At 36.5% G+C, this 13,596-nt stretch overlaps 1 protein-coding gene across 1 annotated transcript in view; it reads right to left on the bottom strand.

Moving 5' to 3' along the window:
* The window catches only part of Oseg5 (intraflagellar transport protein Oseg5), a 118,284-nt gene that overhangs the window by 79,393 nt on the left and 25,295 nt on the right, over window positions 1-13,596 (bottom strand). The window contains exon 5 of the mRNA XM_090376143.1: window positions 9,540-9,649. Coding sequence (XP_090232269.1) covers window positions 9,540-9,649 — 110 coding nt within the window. The remainder of the gene's footprint in view (window positions 1-9,539; window positions 9,650-13,596) is intronic.

Here is a 13,596-nt window from a genome sequence, read left to right as displayed (position 1 = left end):
TTGCAACCTGTTTACAATGTTCAGAGAATTTCATGTCTGACCGTATTGTAACACCCAAGTCCCTTTCCTCCAGTACTGGGTTTAGTTGAACTCCACCAAGTGAATAAGTTATTTTGGGATTACTGTTTCACAGGTGTAATACCTTACACTTTGCTGGATTAAAGCATAGCTGCCATTTTTCTGACCATTCCTGAAGTCTATCTAGGTCTCTCTGAAGAAGCTCAGCTTGACAGTGATCATTAACTACTTTACCAATTTTAACATCATCTGTAAATTTAGACATCACGCCCTCTATCCCTTCATCGATGTCGTTTATGAAAATTAAAAACAACAGTGGTCCTAATACTGATCCTTGGGGAACCCCACTTCTTACATCAACCGAATCTGAGGAATAGCCATTTATCACAACCCTCTGCCTCCTGCCCTGAAGCCATCCTTCTATCCATCTAAAGATTTTCCCAGTGATTCCAACCTGTTCCAGCTTATAAAGCAACCGCTCATGTGGGACTGAGTCAAAAGCTTTGCTGAAATCTAAATAAACAATGTCAAAATTATTCCCTAAATCCAGCTCGTGAGTGACCCTTTCGAAATAGCGAACCAGATTTGTTAAACATGATTTTCCCTTTACAAAACCATGCTGAGTATCGTTGAGAATTTCAATTCGATTAAAATGATCCTGAATTCCACCCTTGATTATTGCCTCCATGATTTTCCCTACTACTGAAGTAGTAGTAGTAGTAGTAGTAGTAGTAGTAGTAGTGGCGTGTGATGCAAGAAAGCAAATGCATGAGCTTATGCAGCATCAGCCAAAAAAAAAAAAAATCACACCATTCCCTCCAAATGCCTGTCCAGTTCCTCCTTAAATTTATTCAACCTATCAACTTCCACAACAACAGATGGAAGTTTGTTCCAGCAATTAACCACCCACTGGCTAAAGGCAAATTTCCTCACATCTATTCTACATCTGTCTTTTCTTAATTTGAATTTATGCCCCCTTAGGTTCGTAATCTGAACAAGTGGAAGGATCCCATCAGAATTCAGCGTGCTCAACCCATTCAAGGCCTTATATACCTCAATCAGATCACCTCGCAGGTGCCTAGTCTCCAGCCACTGCAATTTGCAGAACTTAAGCCTCTCTTGGTAAGAGGATCCCTTCATTCCCCTCACCAATCTTGTTGCCCTTCTCTGTACACGCTCAAGTAAATCTACATCCTTCCTAAAATGAGGCCTCCAGACCTGTACACAGTACTCAAGGCATGGCCTGGCCATTGCCTTATACAGAGGGATAATCACCTCCTTTTCCCTGCTAGCAAAATTCCTATATATCATTGACAAAACCCCATGACCTGCCCTGGCAACCTGTCTGCATTGCTCAGAAAACTTCATATCTGCCTGAACAATTACTCCCAGGTCTTTTTCATTTTCTACCACCTTAAGTGTAGTACCACACAGTTGGTACGTTTCTCTGGGGTTACTTCTACCCATATGCAGTACTTTGCATTTGTCAAGGTTAAACTTCAGTTGCCACTTCTTAGCCCATCTGCCCAAATTATCCAGATCCTGTTGCAGTAGCACACTGCCATTACTGTCATTAACAACCCTGCTAACCTTTGTATCATCTGCAAACTTCGACATTAAGCCTGATATACCTTCATCAATATCATTGATAAATATACAAAACAACAGTGGACCTAACACCGAACCCTGTGGGACTCCACTAATAACCTTAGTCCAAGAAGAGCAGCACCCATTGATTACCACCCTCTGTCTTCTCGCACTTAACCATCCTTTTATCCATTGTAGCAACTTACCCTTAATACCATTCTGCTCCAATTTGTACAATAGTCTTCCATGCGCAACAGTGTCAAAAGCTTTCCTGAAATCCAAATATATGATATCAAAATTATTTTTTGCATCCAGTTCCTTTGTAACCACATCATAATAACCTATCAAATTTGTCAGACAAGACTTTCCCTTAACAAACCCATGCTGTGTCTGAATTATTGCTGCAGTCTTGTCTAGATGATCCTGCAATGCATCTTTAACCAGCGACTCCATTATCTTACATAAGTCAGACTGACAGGTCGATAATTTCCAAATTCACTTTTAGAGCCACCCTTATGTATGGGAGATACATTTGCACTTTTCCAATCCAAGGGAATCTCCCCAGAGTCTAGTGATGCTTGCATAATTAGCCTCAATGGTTCAATGCATTCGCTTGCTGCCTCCCTTAAGATTATAGGGTATATTCCATCAACTCCAGGAGCCTTACTGGTCTGTAGGCTCGAAAGTTTTTCCATTAAATAATCTTGCGAAATTTCAATAACATTAATTACATATTTTTTAACTTCGCTCCCACAATTTCCCATTGCCACAAAAGGCTTTTCATTTGTAAATATCGATGCAAAATAACTGTTGAGTTCATCTGCAACGGCAGCTGGTGTATTTAATACTATCCCCTTTCCCTTACGTAAAGGTCCGATCTGGTTTGTCCTGCTCTTCTTGGCATTTATATATGTGAAGAATTCTTTATCCCCCCTCTTTTCTCTGTTTGCTAGTGATTTCTCATAAACTGCCTTTGCCTGTCGAACCTTTTCTGTGGCTCTATTACACATCACCTTGTAGCTGTTATAGGCTTCAGTACTTTTTATTGCTCTGTAACCTTTCCATGCCACCTTTTTCTGCTCAAGTAATGTGGCAACTTCACTATCCATCCAACTTGGAACCCTCCTCGTGGAGTATTTTTTTTAATGGTATATACGCATTCAAGGCATCTGTGATTAATGTTTTAAAAGCGTACCACAGTTCAAATGTATTTATTTTCTGCACGATATCTACCCAGTTAATAGAGGCCATGTAGTACCTTAAGGCATCGTAATTTCCTTTTCTGAAATTAAAACCCATTCCTTTGCCTTTTACTTCTGCTATCTCTCTCGTCATCATCCACCGCAGAACTCTGTGATCACTTCCTGCTACTGGTTCCTCTACTGTCAGCCCTGTTATGCCATCTGAGTCATGTGTGATGATGAGGTCTAGGATATTCTTTTCTCTAGTACTTTCCCTGACATGTTGATGCAAATAACAGTCATCTAGGGCAAGTTAGTCCTCAATTTATTAACCATAACGTTTAAACTGAAGAAAATGCAAGGATGAGATAAACATGTTTGAGTTTGAGAAGATACACTGAACACTGCATTATTTAAAAACTAATATTAAAATGCACTACTTTAATCTATCTTGCACAATTAGAAATATTCAATAAATAAATAACACTAGGTTAACTTTTAAAATAAGTAAAATACAATTCAGAAAAAAAACCAAAAAAAAAAAAAAAAAAAAACAAGTGCAATACATAATGTTTTGACTGTTATGTTGCTTGTTATTTGGTTTTTAGGAGCATTAGCAACTAAAGCCATATTGCTCTGGGAATATGCGGTGGTCATTCCCTGACCTTTCCGCATCCTCCGTATTTGGTGGTGACGGGCTCGAACCCCGGTCTAATCAAGAAGAGTGTGCTACGCACTGCTGCTCCTTCCCACCTGGCTACGGAGGCACCTTTGACTGTTATACCACAGCTTCAGACAAATAGGAACAATGTCTGAAGTCACTGGTGTCTATAAAGAATCCCCTTATTGCAGTGATTTGGATGATCACCATAATAATCCGTAAGGTGAACTGCTTGCAAGACTGGAATCAGCAGACCAAGTGTACACTACATTCTCAAAAGAGGTAAGTGGAAATCTTATGTGCCAAGACTGCTATATGATAGTAATGAGGATAATCCAGATTGCCAAGTTCAGTTGTGTGAATGATTCAAAGCAAGAATGAGATGAGGATGCAAGATTTTCAGATGAGACTGTGGCAACATTCTACCTGGTAACATTTCAGTGGCAACATTCTAGCTGAATTGTAGAGTGAATTGACATAATTGCGCGTACTAATCCCGTGATAAAGTAGAGAAGATAGTGAATTTACCAGGAGTTACAGTCTCGTGTGGTATTTCATCAAGGGGAATTGATGAAATATTGAACCATATTTTTTTGAAGGGACAATTACTAGTGACATGTACCTCTATATGCTTAATATATCCATTGTGCCCATGATTTATGAGCTGTATGGGAATGAAGTGGTTTGCTACCGACAAGATGGGGCATCTAAACATTATCACCATGATAGGTGATAATCACGTCAAAAACTAGTATATAGGCCAACAAGGAAGTGTGGGGAATATTCCCACACATTCACTTGATTTAGCAAGATTTGATTGCTACTTGCGGGGCTATATGAAGGATGTAGTGTACAGCAGAAAACCAGCCACACTCCAGCAATTAAAGGATGAAATTACATTGGTGTGCAAAACTATTTCGACAGTAATATATAGGAGAATGTCTGTCATTCAACTGCTCATTGTTGTAAACGGTACCTAGAAGCAAAATGTGGAAAATTTGAACATTTGCAGTAGTAAACTACATGCCACAAACTATTACTTCTGTACACACCAAATAATAATAGTCGCTAAGGTTTATAATTAATTTGATTTATTTCTTAAAACGTGTGCATAGTTTTAGAGACACATTGTATACATTTTTCAAGGTTTTTTTTCAAATAATATACAGTTGGACCTCTCTTTAATGAACTTCCATATAGTGAATTTTTCTATGTATTGAACGTTTTTTGATTTCCCCTTGGTCGTTACACTGAAAATAGTTTCTGTATAACAAAGAAAATTTCCATATAATGAACTAATTTCAAGATACCTGGTATGCATTGTTCATGCCTCTGGCCTTTAGGCAATAAAGCCGATGCTGTAGAAAGCACAAATTAAGAGCTAAAAGGATTAAGAATTAATCCCTTTGGCTTTTAAGAGCTAGAGGGATTAATTCCACCAATTAAGAGCTAAAACATTCTACAATTTAGGGGTAGCCATAAAACCCAGCAGGAAACTGGCCAACCACGGCACTGGATAGAAAAAGATGGAAGGTTTTGAGAGAGGCCTTTGCCCAGCAGTCAGTCAGCAATGGCTAAAAATAAGAAATAAAACCTATACACCACTGTACCAAGAAGTCACAATGGTCAACTGCTATCTATGTGTCCAAAGCCACTGGCAAAGATTACGGCATCTTCCCGATGCAGACATTGGCTCTGGTCAACCTGTTTTCTACTGTAAGCATGTTATTAGAGGACTGGGGCATTAAAAAAAAAGAAAAGAAATTGGTTTAAAATTTGGTATTCCTGACAGAAGTGTGTTAACCATTCTGAAAAACTGTCTCGATTTTCAAAATGTTTGAGGAAACCAGACCCAGTCAAAAGGGTGAGAAATTTTGCTTGTGTGAAGATGTAGATGAAGCAGTTTTTAAGTGGTTGAAATTGATTTGAGACTAAAATGTGCCAATATCAGGCCATTAATAAAAGAAAAGGCTATGGAGTGTGCATCTTTTTTCTGGGGCATGAAGCATTCCAAGCCAGTTCTGGTTGACTGGAAAAATTTAGAGCGCCATGGCTTACTCGAAAAAGTTATTTCTGATGAAAACGAAGTTTCAATCAAAGAAGACTATACCCATTGGAAAGAAAGTTTTGAAAAAACATTATGGAGGACTACGAGCCCAAAGACATATTCAACGTTGATGAAATAGATCTGTTTTTTAAATGTTTTCCGAACAAGACACTGACTTTTAAAGGTGATAAATGTTTAGGTGGTATTGGCCAGTCTTGGTTGGTGCAAATATGGCTGGCAATGAAAAACTGAAGCTTTTGGTAATGGGCAAAAGTAAACAACCCTGATGTTTCAAAGGAGTAAAATCGTTAGAGTTGGACTACAATTACATATGGGCCTCGGCATATGGGTCTCGGAAGCACGTATGGGATGAAGTTGTTAATATATGTACAACTACAACAAAAAATCTTGGATGACAGGTGAAAAATTGCGTTGACTGTCAACAACTGCCCTACACACATTCGCTTGGTAATTTCGAAACTTACAAGTGTGAAGCTTGTTTTCTTCCCTCCGAATACCTCATCTAAACTGCAGCCAATGGGCCAAGGATTTGAAAATGCATACTGAAAAAGATTATATTGAGTAGAGAAACCAACCAACCTGTAGATTCTGTTATAGATTTGTGGATATGCATATCAGTTGGTGAAAGTGTGGAGTCAAGATGTAACGGAAACAACGATTAAGAATTATTTTGCAAAATCAGGTTTTTGCTAAAACACTAATTAACAGTGATGAGAGGGTTGAAGTACTACAAGACATTAAGCAATCTTGGGAAGAGTTTCAAGTGAGGTTTGATCAGTGGAGAAATTGTTTGATGAATTTTTAGGAGTTGATAATGATATCATAGTAGCTGAATATCTGAGTGACTTCAACATTTTGAAGTGTATTTAAAGAACTAGTGACGTTATCGATGATGAGTTGGATGAAAATGAGGGCAATATTAAATCTTCCGAACAAGAAATGTTGGCAGCATTTGAAACTTTGCATTGAGGCCTTCAGTGTGAAGAAAATGTGCCAGAAAATATATTTGAATGTTTAAACAAATGCAAACGTTTTTATCAACAGTGTACAGTAGAATCTAGTGTAGAACAAAAAATAACCGAATATTTTACGACATAATTCTTAAAAGTGTATTAATAAATTAATTGTTTTAAAGTGTTAGAAAATTTATCACTCCCACTTATTCTGATTTATTTCCAATCTTTTACTATATTTCTGAATTTACAGTATTTTTCATTGTTGAAAAGGTCATATTTCTTTATAGCGAAATTTCTGTTTAATGAATTTTTTCAAGGAAACAATCGATTTTATTATATAGAGGTCCGACTGTATATCCATTTAAGTATGGATTGCCTCAAAATTATCCAGTAAGTGCTGCCATATGCATTTCCAGGTAACAGTGGACACAATTTACAATAAATGGCAGACAAAAACAGCTTTTAAACAGCTTTTGTGATTTACGAAAGCCAAAATTGTCTGGAATTCAGCTATAGAAGTTGATGAAATTGAATCAAGTAATACAAAAAGAATAAAAAAAAAAGAAACTTGAGTTCTTAAAATTGTTCATGATTTTTAAAATTTTATATTTGATTTTTGACAATAATTTCAGTCTAATGTTGGGAATCAATTCAAAATAAGAACAAATTAACATTTAAAAGCATTTATACACAAAGGTTTATTTTACTTATTTTCAAAATTTCATGAAGAAACTCGCTCCACAGAGCCAGCCACTAGTGGAAACTCACTACGCAGCTCCCACAGACCTCACACTGGGAAGAGTTAAAGAACATTCCTACCTTCATTCTTATATTTCATCATAATTTCACAAACAATGTGATCTTAGATAAAGTAAAATACAGCATAACTAGTCATGACTGCATCTCTCACTTAGGCAAAAAGCATGAAATAATTGAGTTGCCACTCAGTTAATTTCATGATTTGTCCCTACAATTTTTGACAAAGAGAAAAGATGTATCCATGGACGTAAAATACAATGATAAATTAATCCATTTTTTATGAAACTTGCAAAACCCAAAAGCGATATATGCTTTTATATGAACTATAATAAATATTCCTGTATTGGTAAACTTATCAGTATATAAATATACAAGAATATAGGCACCATGACAAATGAAATATCAGACATTTTTTAATAATTCTTCATACATTTTTAATAATTCTTCCATTACTGAATGTCTTTGTTTTATTTTTTTATTTATTTGGTTTTTTTTAGGAGCATTAGCAACTAAGGCCATATTGCTGCGGGGATATGCGGTGGTCATTCCCTGACCTTTCTGCATCCTCCATATTTGGTGATCACTGGCTTGAACTCCGGTCTAATCAAGAAGCGTGTGCTATGCACTGCTGCTCCTGCCCACCTGGCTACCTTTGTTTTATATGACAGAGTATAATAATAAAAAAAAAAAAGAGTGAATATGCACATACTTCCTACAAATTAGATCATTCTCATATATCAGATGTGCCCAGATACTTTTAATATATGAAATACACAAAATTATTTGTGAACAACACCAAAAATTAATAATTATGTAATTATTTATTATTATATCATCAAACACAGAATGATACTAATTTCTATTTATAACATTGAAGGACCATAAAGTCAAAGGAGTTTATCATTGTGATTTATAAAAATTTTGTTGTATTTTGTGCATCATGTGGAATCAAACATACAATATGAATGATTCTGTACTTGTAGTGACCACTCAGATATGGTTATGCCTTAGGCTCCAACATTACTGTACATATTATGTTTGAAGAGGTGTGTGTGTGTGTGTGTGTAGAATTTGCATTTTGCAGGATTGCCAGCTTACATATTTATGGGATGAAAAACAAGAAATATTCAGGGAGGGAAATCCTACATCTCTGCCTAAGACTAGCTCTAGAAATTTACCCATCTGTTGATGAAACTGGAATCTGAAACTTTTCAAATGAATAACTAGTCAGAAAGTCACTATGATGAAGGCTAATTCTCTACTAATGTACTACCATTCATTAAAAGCTTAATTATTAATAATTATGCAGTGCAGTAATATATACAGGGTGATTCACTACCAGTGCGACAAACTTGCAGGAGGTGTAGGGCGCACAAAGACGAATCGGAAACACATAGCATTGCAGGGTCCGAAATGCCTTCGTCATGCGGTAGAGGACGTTGAACGGGAGGTTGCGTGAACAGCGATCCCGCTGGAAGTCAGCATTTGCGAACCGGTTCCCGAGGCAGTAGGATGGACGAGTATTCAAACGTTGAACTGGCCGACATGCACCTCGTGTATGGAGCTGCGGACTATAATGGGCGCGCCGCTCTGCGCTTGTACCAGGAACATTTCCCGCACAGGCGTGCTCTTCATCATACGATTTTCTCACGTGTGCACAGAAGGTTACGTGAGACTGGTTGTTTCACGAGAGGTACCACGAATCGAGAGCGAATGACGAGGACGCCAGACAATGAGGAGAATGTCCTACGTCTTGCAGACGGCAATCCGAGTATGAGTACTCGAGCGATAGGCCAACGATTGGGTATTTCCCAATCCACTGTATGAAGGATACTGTCAACAAACCAAATGAGTTCATACCATCTGCAACGCGTCCAATCATTGGAGCCTGCAGATTATCCACTCCGGAGGAATTTTGCTACTTGGTTTCTTCAACAGAAACGGTTCGCAAATGTTGACTTTCAGCGGGATCGCTGTTCACGCGACCTCCCGTTCAACGTCCTCTACCGCATGACGAAAGCATTTTGGACCCCTGCAATGCTATGTGATTCCGATTCGTCTTTGTGCCCCCTACACCTCCTGCAAGTTTGTCGCACTGGTAGTGAATCACCCTGTATATTAAGTAAAATTTAACTTTAATGTGGATTATAGAATTTCTTTATAATTTGAAATTTTTTAATTAGCAACATAAGAAATCTCTTTATCTGTTAAAACAAATGAGCAAAACACTGAAACAATTCCACACCTCAATTTTTTTTTTTTTTTTATTATTGAAAGGGTTATTTATACATCATTAACAAAAAAAATACCTGTAATGGTTTTGAATTTGGCTGGAGGGGCTTAATAACTAGATGACGCCCAATTGTATATAATACCTGGTCACCATTTGGACTCCAGGCTACTGAATATACTGGAAAGCCTAGCATATAAAATATAACATGTATCTATAAAAATCACAAAGCCACTTTTTCACAGATTAAATAATGAATAACACAGATTAAAAAATAAGAAATTAATAATTAACTTTAATTTTTATAGGTTTATTAATGACGGATTTTTTTCCCAAGGGGAGTTATAATCTTGCAAAATTTAAAAAATACATATTTTTAAAAATTATATAACATTTATATTAATGCACTAAAATAAGTTCCAAGTAGAGGTAATGGAGCCCACTTCCTTCTTGTTTCAAAGATGGGACACTGATATAAAATTTCAAATTTATCCATTAGGACAGATACCACATTCCTCTCACCAATGGACTCTAAATACAATTCTAACCAGGGTCGTAATAATTTGAGTAGCCATCATCTTGATTTAAGATTCACATAATGTAAATTTGACATGAATTGGACTGTAAACACATGTTATTGGGGAATGGGGTGGGGATGGAGCCAACAGAAAAGAAATATTATAACTCTATTTTCCATTTCTGGAAAGCAGACTAAAAATTTGGGTCAAACCTTTTATATTTAAAATGGTTAAGACCTGCAATCAGAACTGGACAGCAGAAAATTCTGCACAATGAGTGTTGCTTTTCAGTCCTTACTCATTATTAACTGTTTTTTTATATGCAAATTTTAATATTACATAAAATACAAAATCAAAAAGAAAAAAAAAAAAAAACATTACAAAGAAACATTTGTGCTTATCAAAAAAAAACACTGAAAAAGGGCTAATTTTTCTTAATCATTTGATATCTCCCAAAAGATGAGTGATGAACTTACTATACACACTAAGGGTAAGTGACAGAACATTTTACTATTTGAATGGTTTGAGACTGGCACTGTAATTATTTCTAATTTTAAATGATTTCAGTCAGAAATTTTGGATGTAAGAGGTTCATCAGTCTAAGTTTCACTACTGGAGATTTTCATAGCTTGACAGTAATCAAAAGTTAACAAAAAATTCATGAAGTCTTTTTTTCTACATTATTTTTTTAAAGATGTCATAAAACTTACAGACAACTTACAAACCATGAAACCTATAACAGACTGTAAACTATTTTTTTTTCACTTTGGTGTTTATTATAAAAACTGAATAACAAAAATTTATTTTGATTAAATTAATTTTTCTTGAATTTCAAATTAATTACTAAATTGAAACAATACTGAAAATTTTTTATCTTCTATAAAACTATTTATTAGGCTAAAAACCAAAATTATGACTGATTTATTAAATTGAATTGAAGGTAGTGCCAGCAACAAAACAGATGAACCAAAATATAAACAAACATACTGTTGAGTATTGCATACAGATCTGGAAGCCTTGTTTTCAGAAGGACATGGATCTGTTGGAATGGGTGCAGAGAAACAAAACAAAATTGGTAAAGGCAGCAAAAGGGTGCTCTTACCAGGAAAGGCTTCAGTTTTGCAAACTGCAGTCTGGAGACAAGGCACCTGTGAGGAGATCTGATTGAGATGTTTAAGACCTTGAATGGATAGAATAAACTCAATGCTGGTGGAATTCTTCCTCAAACTACAAAAAAGTGAGGGGGGCATAAATTCAAACTGGTCAGATGTGCTGAAGTTTGCCTTCAGCAAGAGGGTGATTGATTGTTGGAACAAACTTCCATCTGTTGAAACAGATGGAAGTTTGTACATTCTGTACTAGAAAAATTATTAGAGGGGATGGACAGGTGAAATGGGAAGTATTTGTTTTTTTTTTTTTTTTTTTTTTGGTTGTTGCTATATAAGCTTGCTGTTGTTATTTGGTTTTTAGGAGCATTAGCAACTAAGGCTATATTGCTCCAGGGATATGCTGTGGTCATTCCCTGACCTTTCCGCATCCTCCATATTTGGTGGCTCATGGGCTCGAACACCGGTCTAATCAAGAAGCGTGTGCTATGCACTGCTGCTCCTGCCCACCTGGCTATGGAGGCACCATGTAAGCTTGCCTTTTTGCATCATTTGTCACTACTTATACCAATAATAATAATAACAGTAATATTCACCATCATACCAAAAGTATTTTGAGAACTGTCACTGAAATGACAATGTTATCAATGAGTTGACCTAAAGTTGCTAATATATTTTTAATTGAACAGCATCACTGAAGTAAATCCATTATTCATTAAAAACCTGAAGGCATTGTAACCATTTTCAAAGCTATTTGGCTACTCAAGAAAGAACAGGCAGCTTCGATCAATAACACAAATAAAACATATACAGTGGACCTCTGCTTTACAATATTAATTCGTCCCAGACACCATCATATCTTGAAAATATCATAATGTGAACCAAATAACAAATTGTTTTTTGGTAATTTCTTCCAAGAGCTAGGAAGTTGAAATTTTTGATATATAACTAAGCTATTTATTTCTCTAAAAGGTCATTTTTATATTGGAAATTGTATTACTTTTACATAAATATATGTCAAATAAGCACAACACAAAATATAACTTCAATTAAAGGATGCAAAAACAAAAGAAGCATCTAACACATTTACAAACACTGCTATTGGCTGAGAGGAAGGACCACGTGATCTGGTTGGAGACAATTGTAGGCCAGTCATAAAGTGAAATAAGTAGGCACCGTTAACATGATCACTGGTTAGTAGAATCAGCCACTTTATAGAAACAAATTTAAAAAAAAATAACTCGAATCATTAAAATGCTTTACACTTTCATCATTATCATATGTTTGGTTATAAGAATCAATTTTGAAAGCCTTTGTCATATTTTTCAAAAGTACATTTCTGGAGGTCACAACCATAAAAATAAAAACAATTTGAAGTTTCTTGTTCATTGGGCTTTTCTATTAGTGCAGTCTATTATAAACGGGTAGTAAACTCAATCTTATTGCATTTGTGATAATACCGATAGCTGGAATTCTGTGGGTTTTTATGTTATTATGGTGAAATGTTTCCTCTTCACTGAAATCTTCAATCATATAAAAAAAACACAAATAAAATGTCAGAATCTTCTCTTCATTGCTATTTTTTAAGCTTCGTAAACTTATTATTATTATTAGCATTGTTATGGGCCTATATGAGAGCTTGAAGGACAGGGTGAATGCCCTCGAAGGATTACAAGTGAGGGGCCCATCAAGCTCTCAGCTGCCCACACCAATGCCAGAGCTTGCACTTGGTCATCGCGCAACACAGCGGCAACCCCCAAGGCAGAATGCGCTGGTCCCAAAGGAACTAGTAGTTGTTGGTGACTCTATTGTCAGGGAAACGGGAAACATGCTTTGTAAAAAGGATAGGTGGAACAGGACCAGGGTATGTCTGCCAGGGGCAAAAGTTGATGACGTTGTAGAGCGGATATCATCTTTTAAGGGCACAAAAGGTGATATAGTTGTACACGTTGGCACTAATGATATTAAGAGCAGGAGACCGGCGGAATTACTTGACAAGTACAGGTCATTGATGAAAAAAAGCCGTGAATTAGGGTTGAAATTGAAAGTGTCTGCAATTCTGCCCAGACACGATAGGAGGGAGTATATGATGAGAGCCCTGTCAATCAATTCGGCCCTGGAAAGATTGTGCAGGGCTCAAGGGGTAGAATTTTTTTCAGCCTGGTCTGTACTTGTTAACAGGAGAGACTGCTTCTACAGGAATGGGATACACTTAAATAGAAAGGGTGCAAGAATGTTTGCTGATGCTATCGAGGCAGTGTTAGGTGGGTCGGAAAACTGCTAGATTGGGGGGATACAAGGACTAATAGATTAACAGTAGCCACTGGCAGAGGTGAAAGTGATTCTTGCACTGCTTCTATTGGAATGAGCCGCAGCCTGGAAAATAAGATGCAGGATATTTCAGAGACTGCTGGGAATCATTGGGGTACAAGTAAACACATGGGTTGTGTTAGGGTAGCTAAGAAAAAGAACAGGTGCATGTATACTTGTGTGTACACCAATGCTAGGAGTT

Source organism: Mastigoproctus giganteus, chromosome 6 (assembly GCF_048544385.1).
Source record: "Mastigoproctus giganteus isolate SK-2022 chromosome 6, ASM4854438v1, whole genome shotgun sequence".
Lineage (NCBI taxonomy): Eukaryota > Metazoa > Arthropoda > Arachnida > Uropygi > Thelyphonidae > Mastigoproctus > Mastigoproctus giganteus.
Note: the sequence above shows the minus strand (reverse complement) of the source record. Positions and strands in the feature narration are given on the sequence as shown.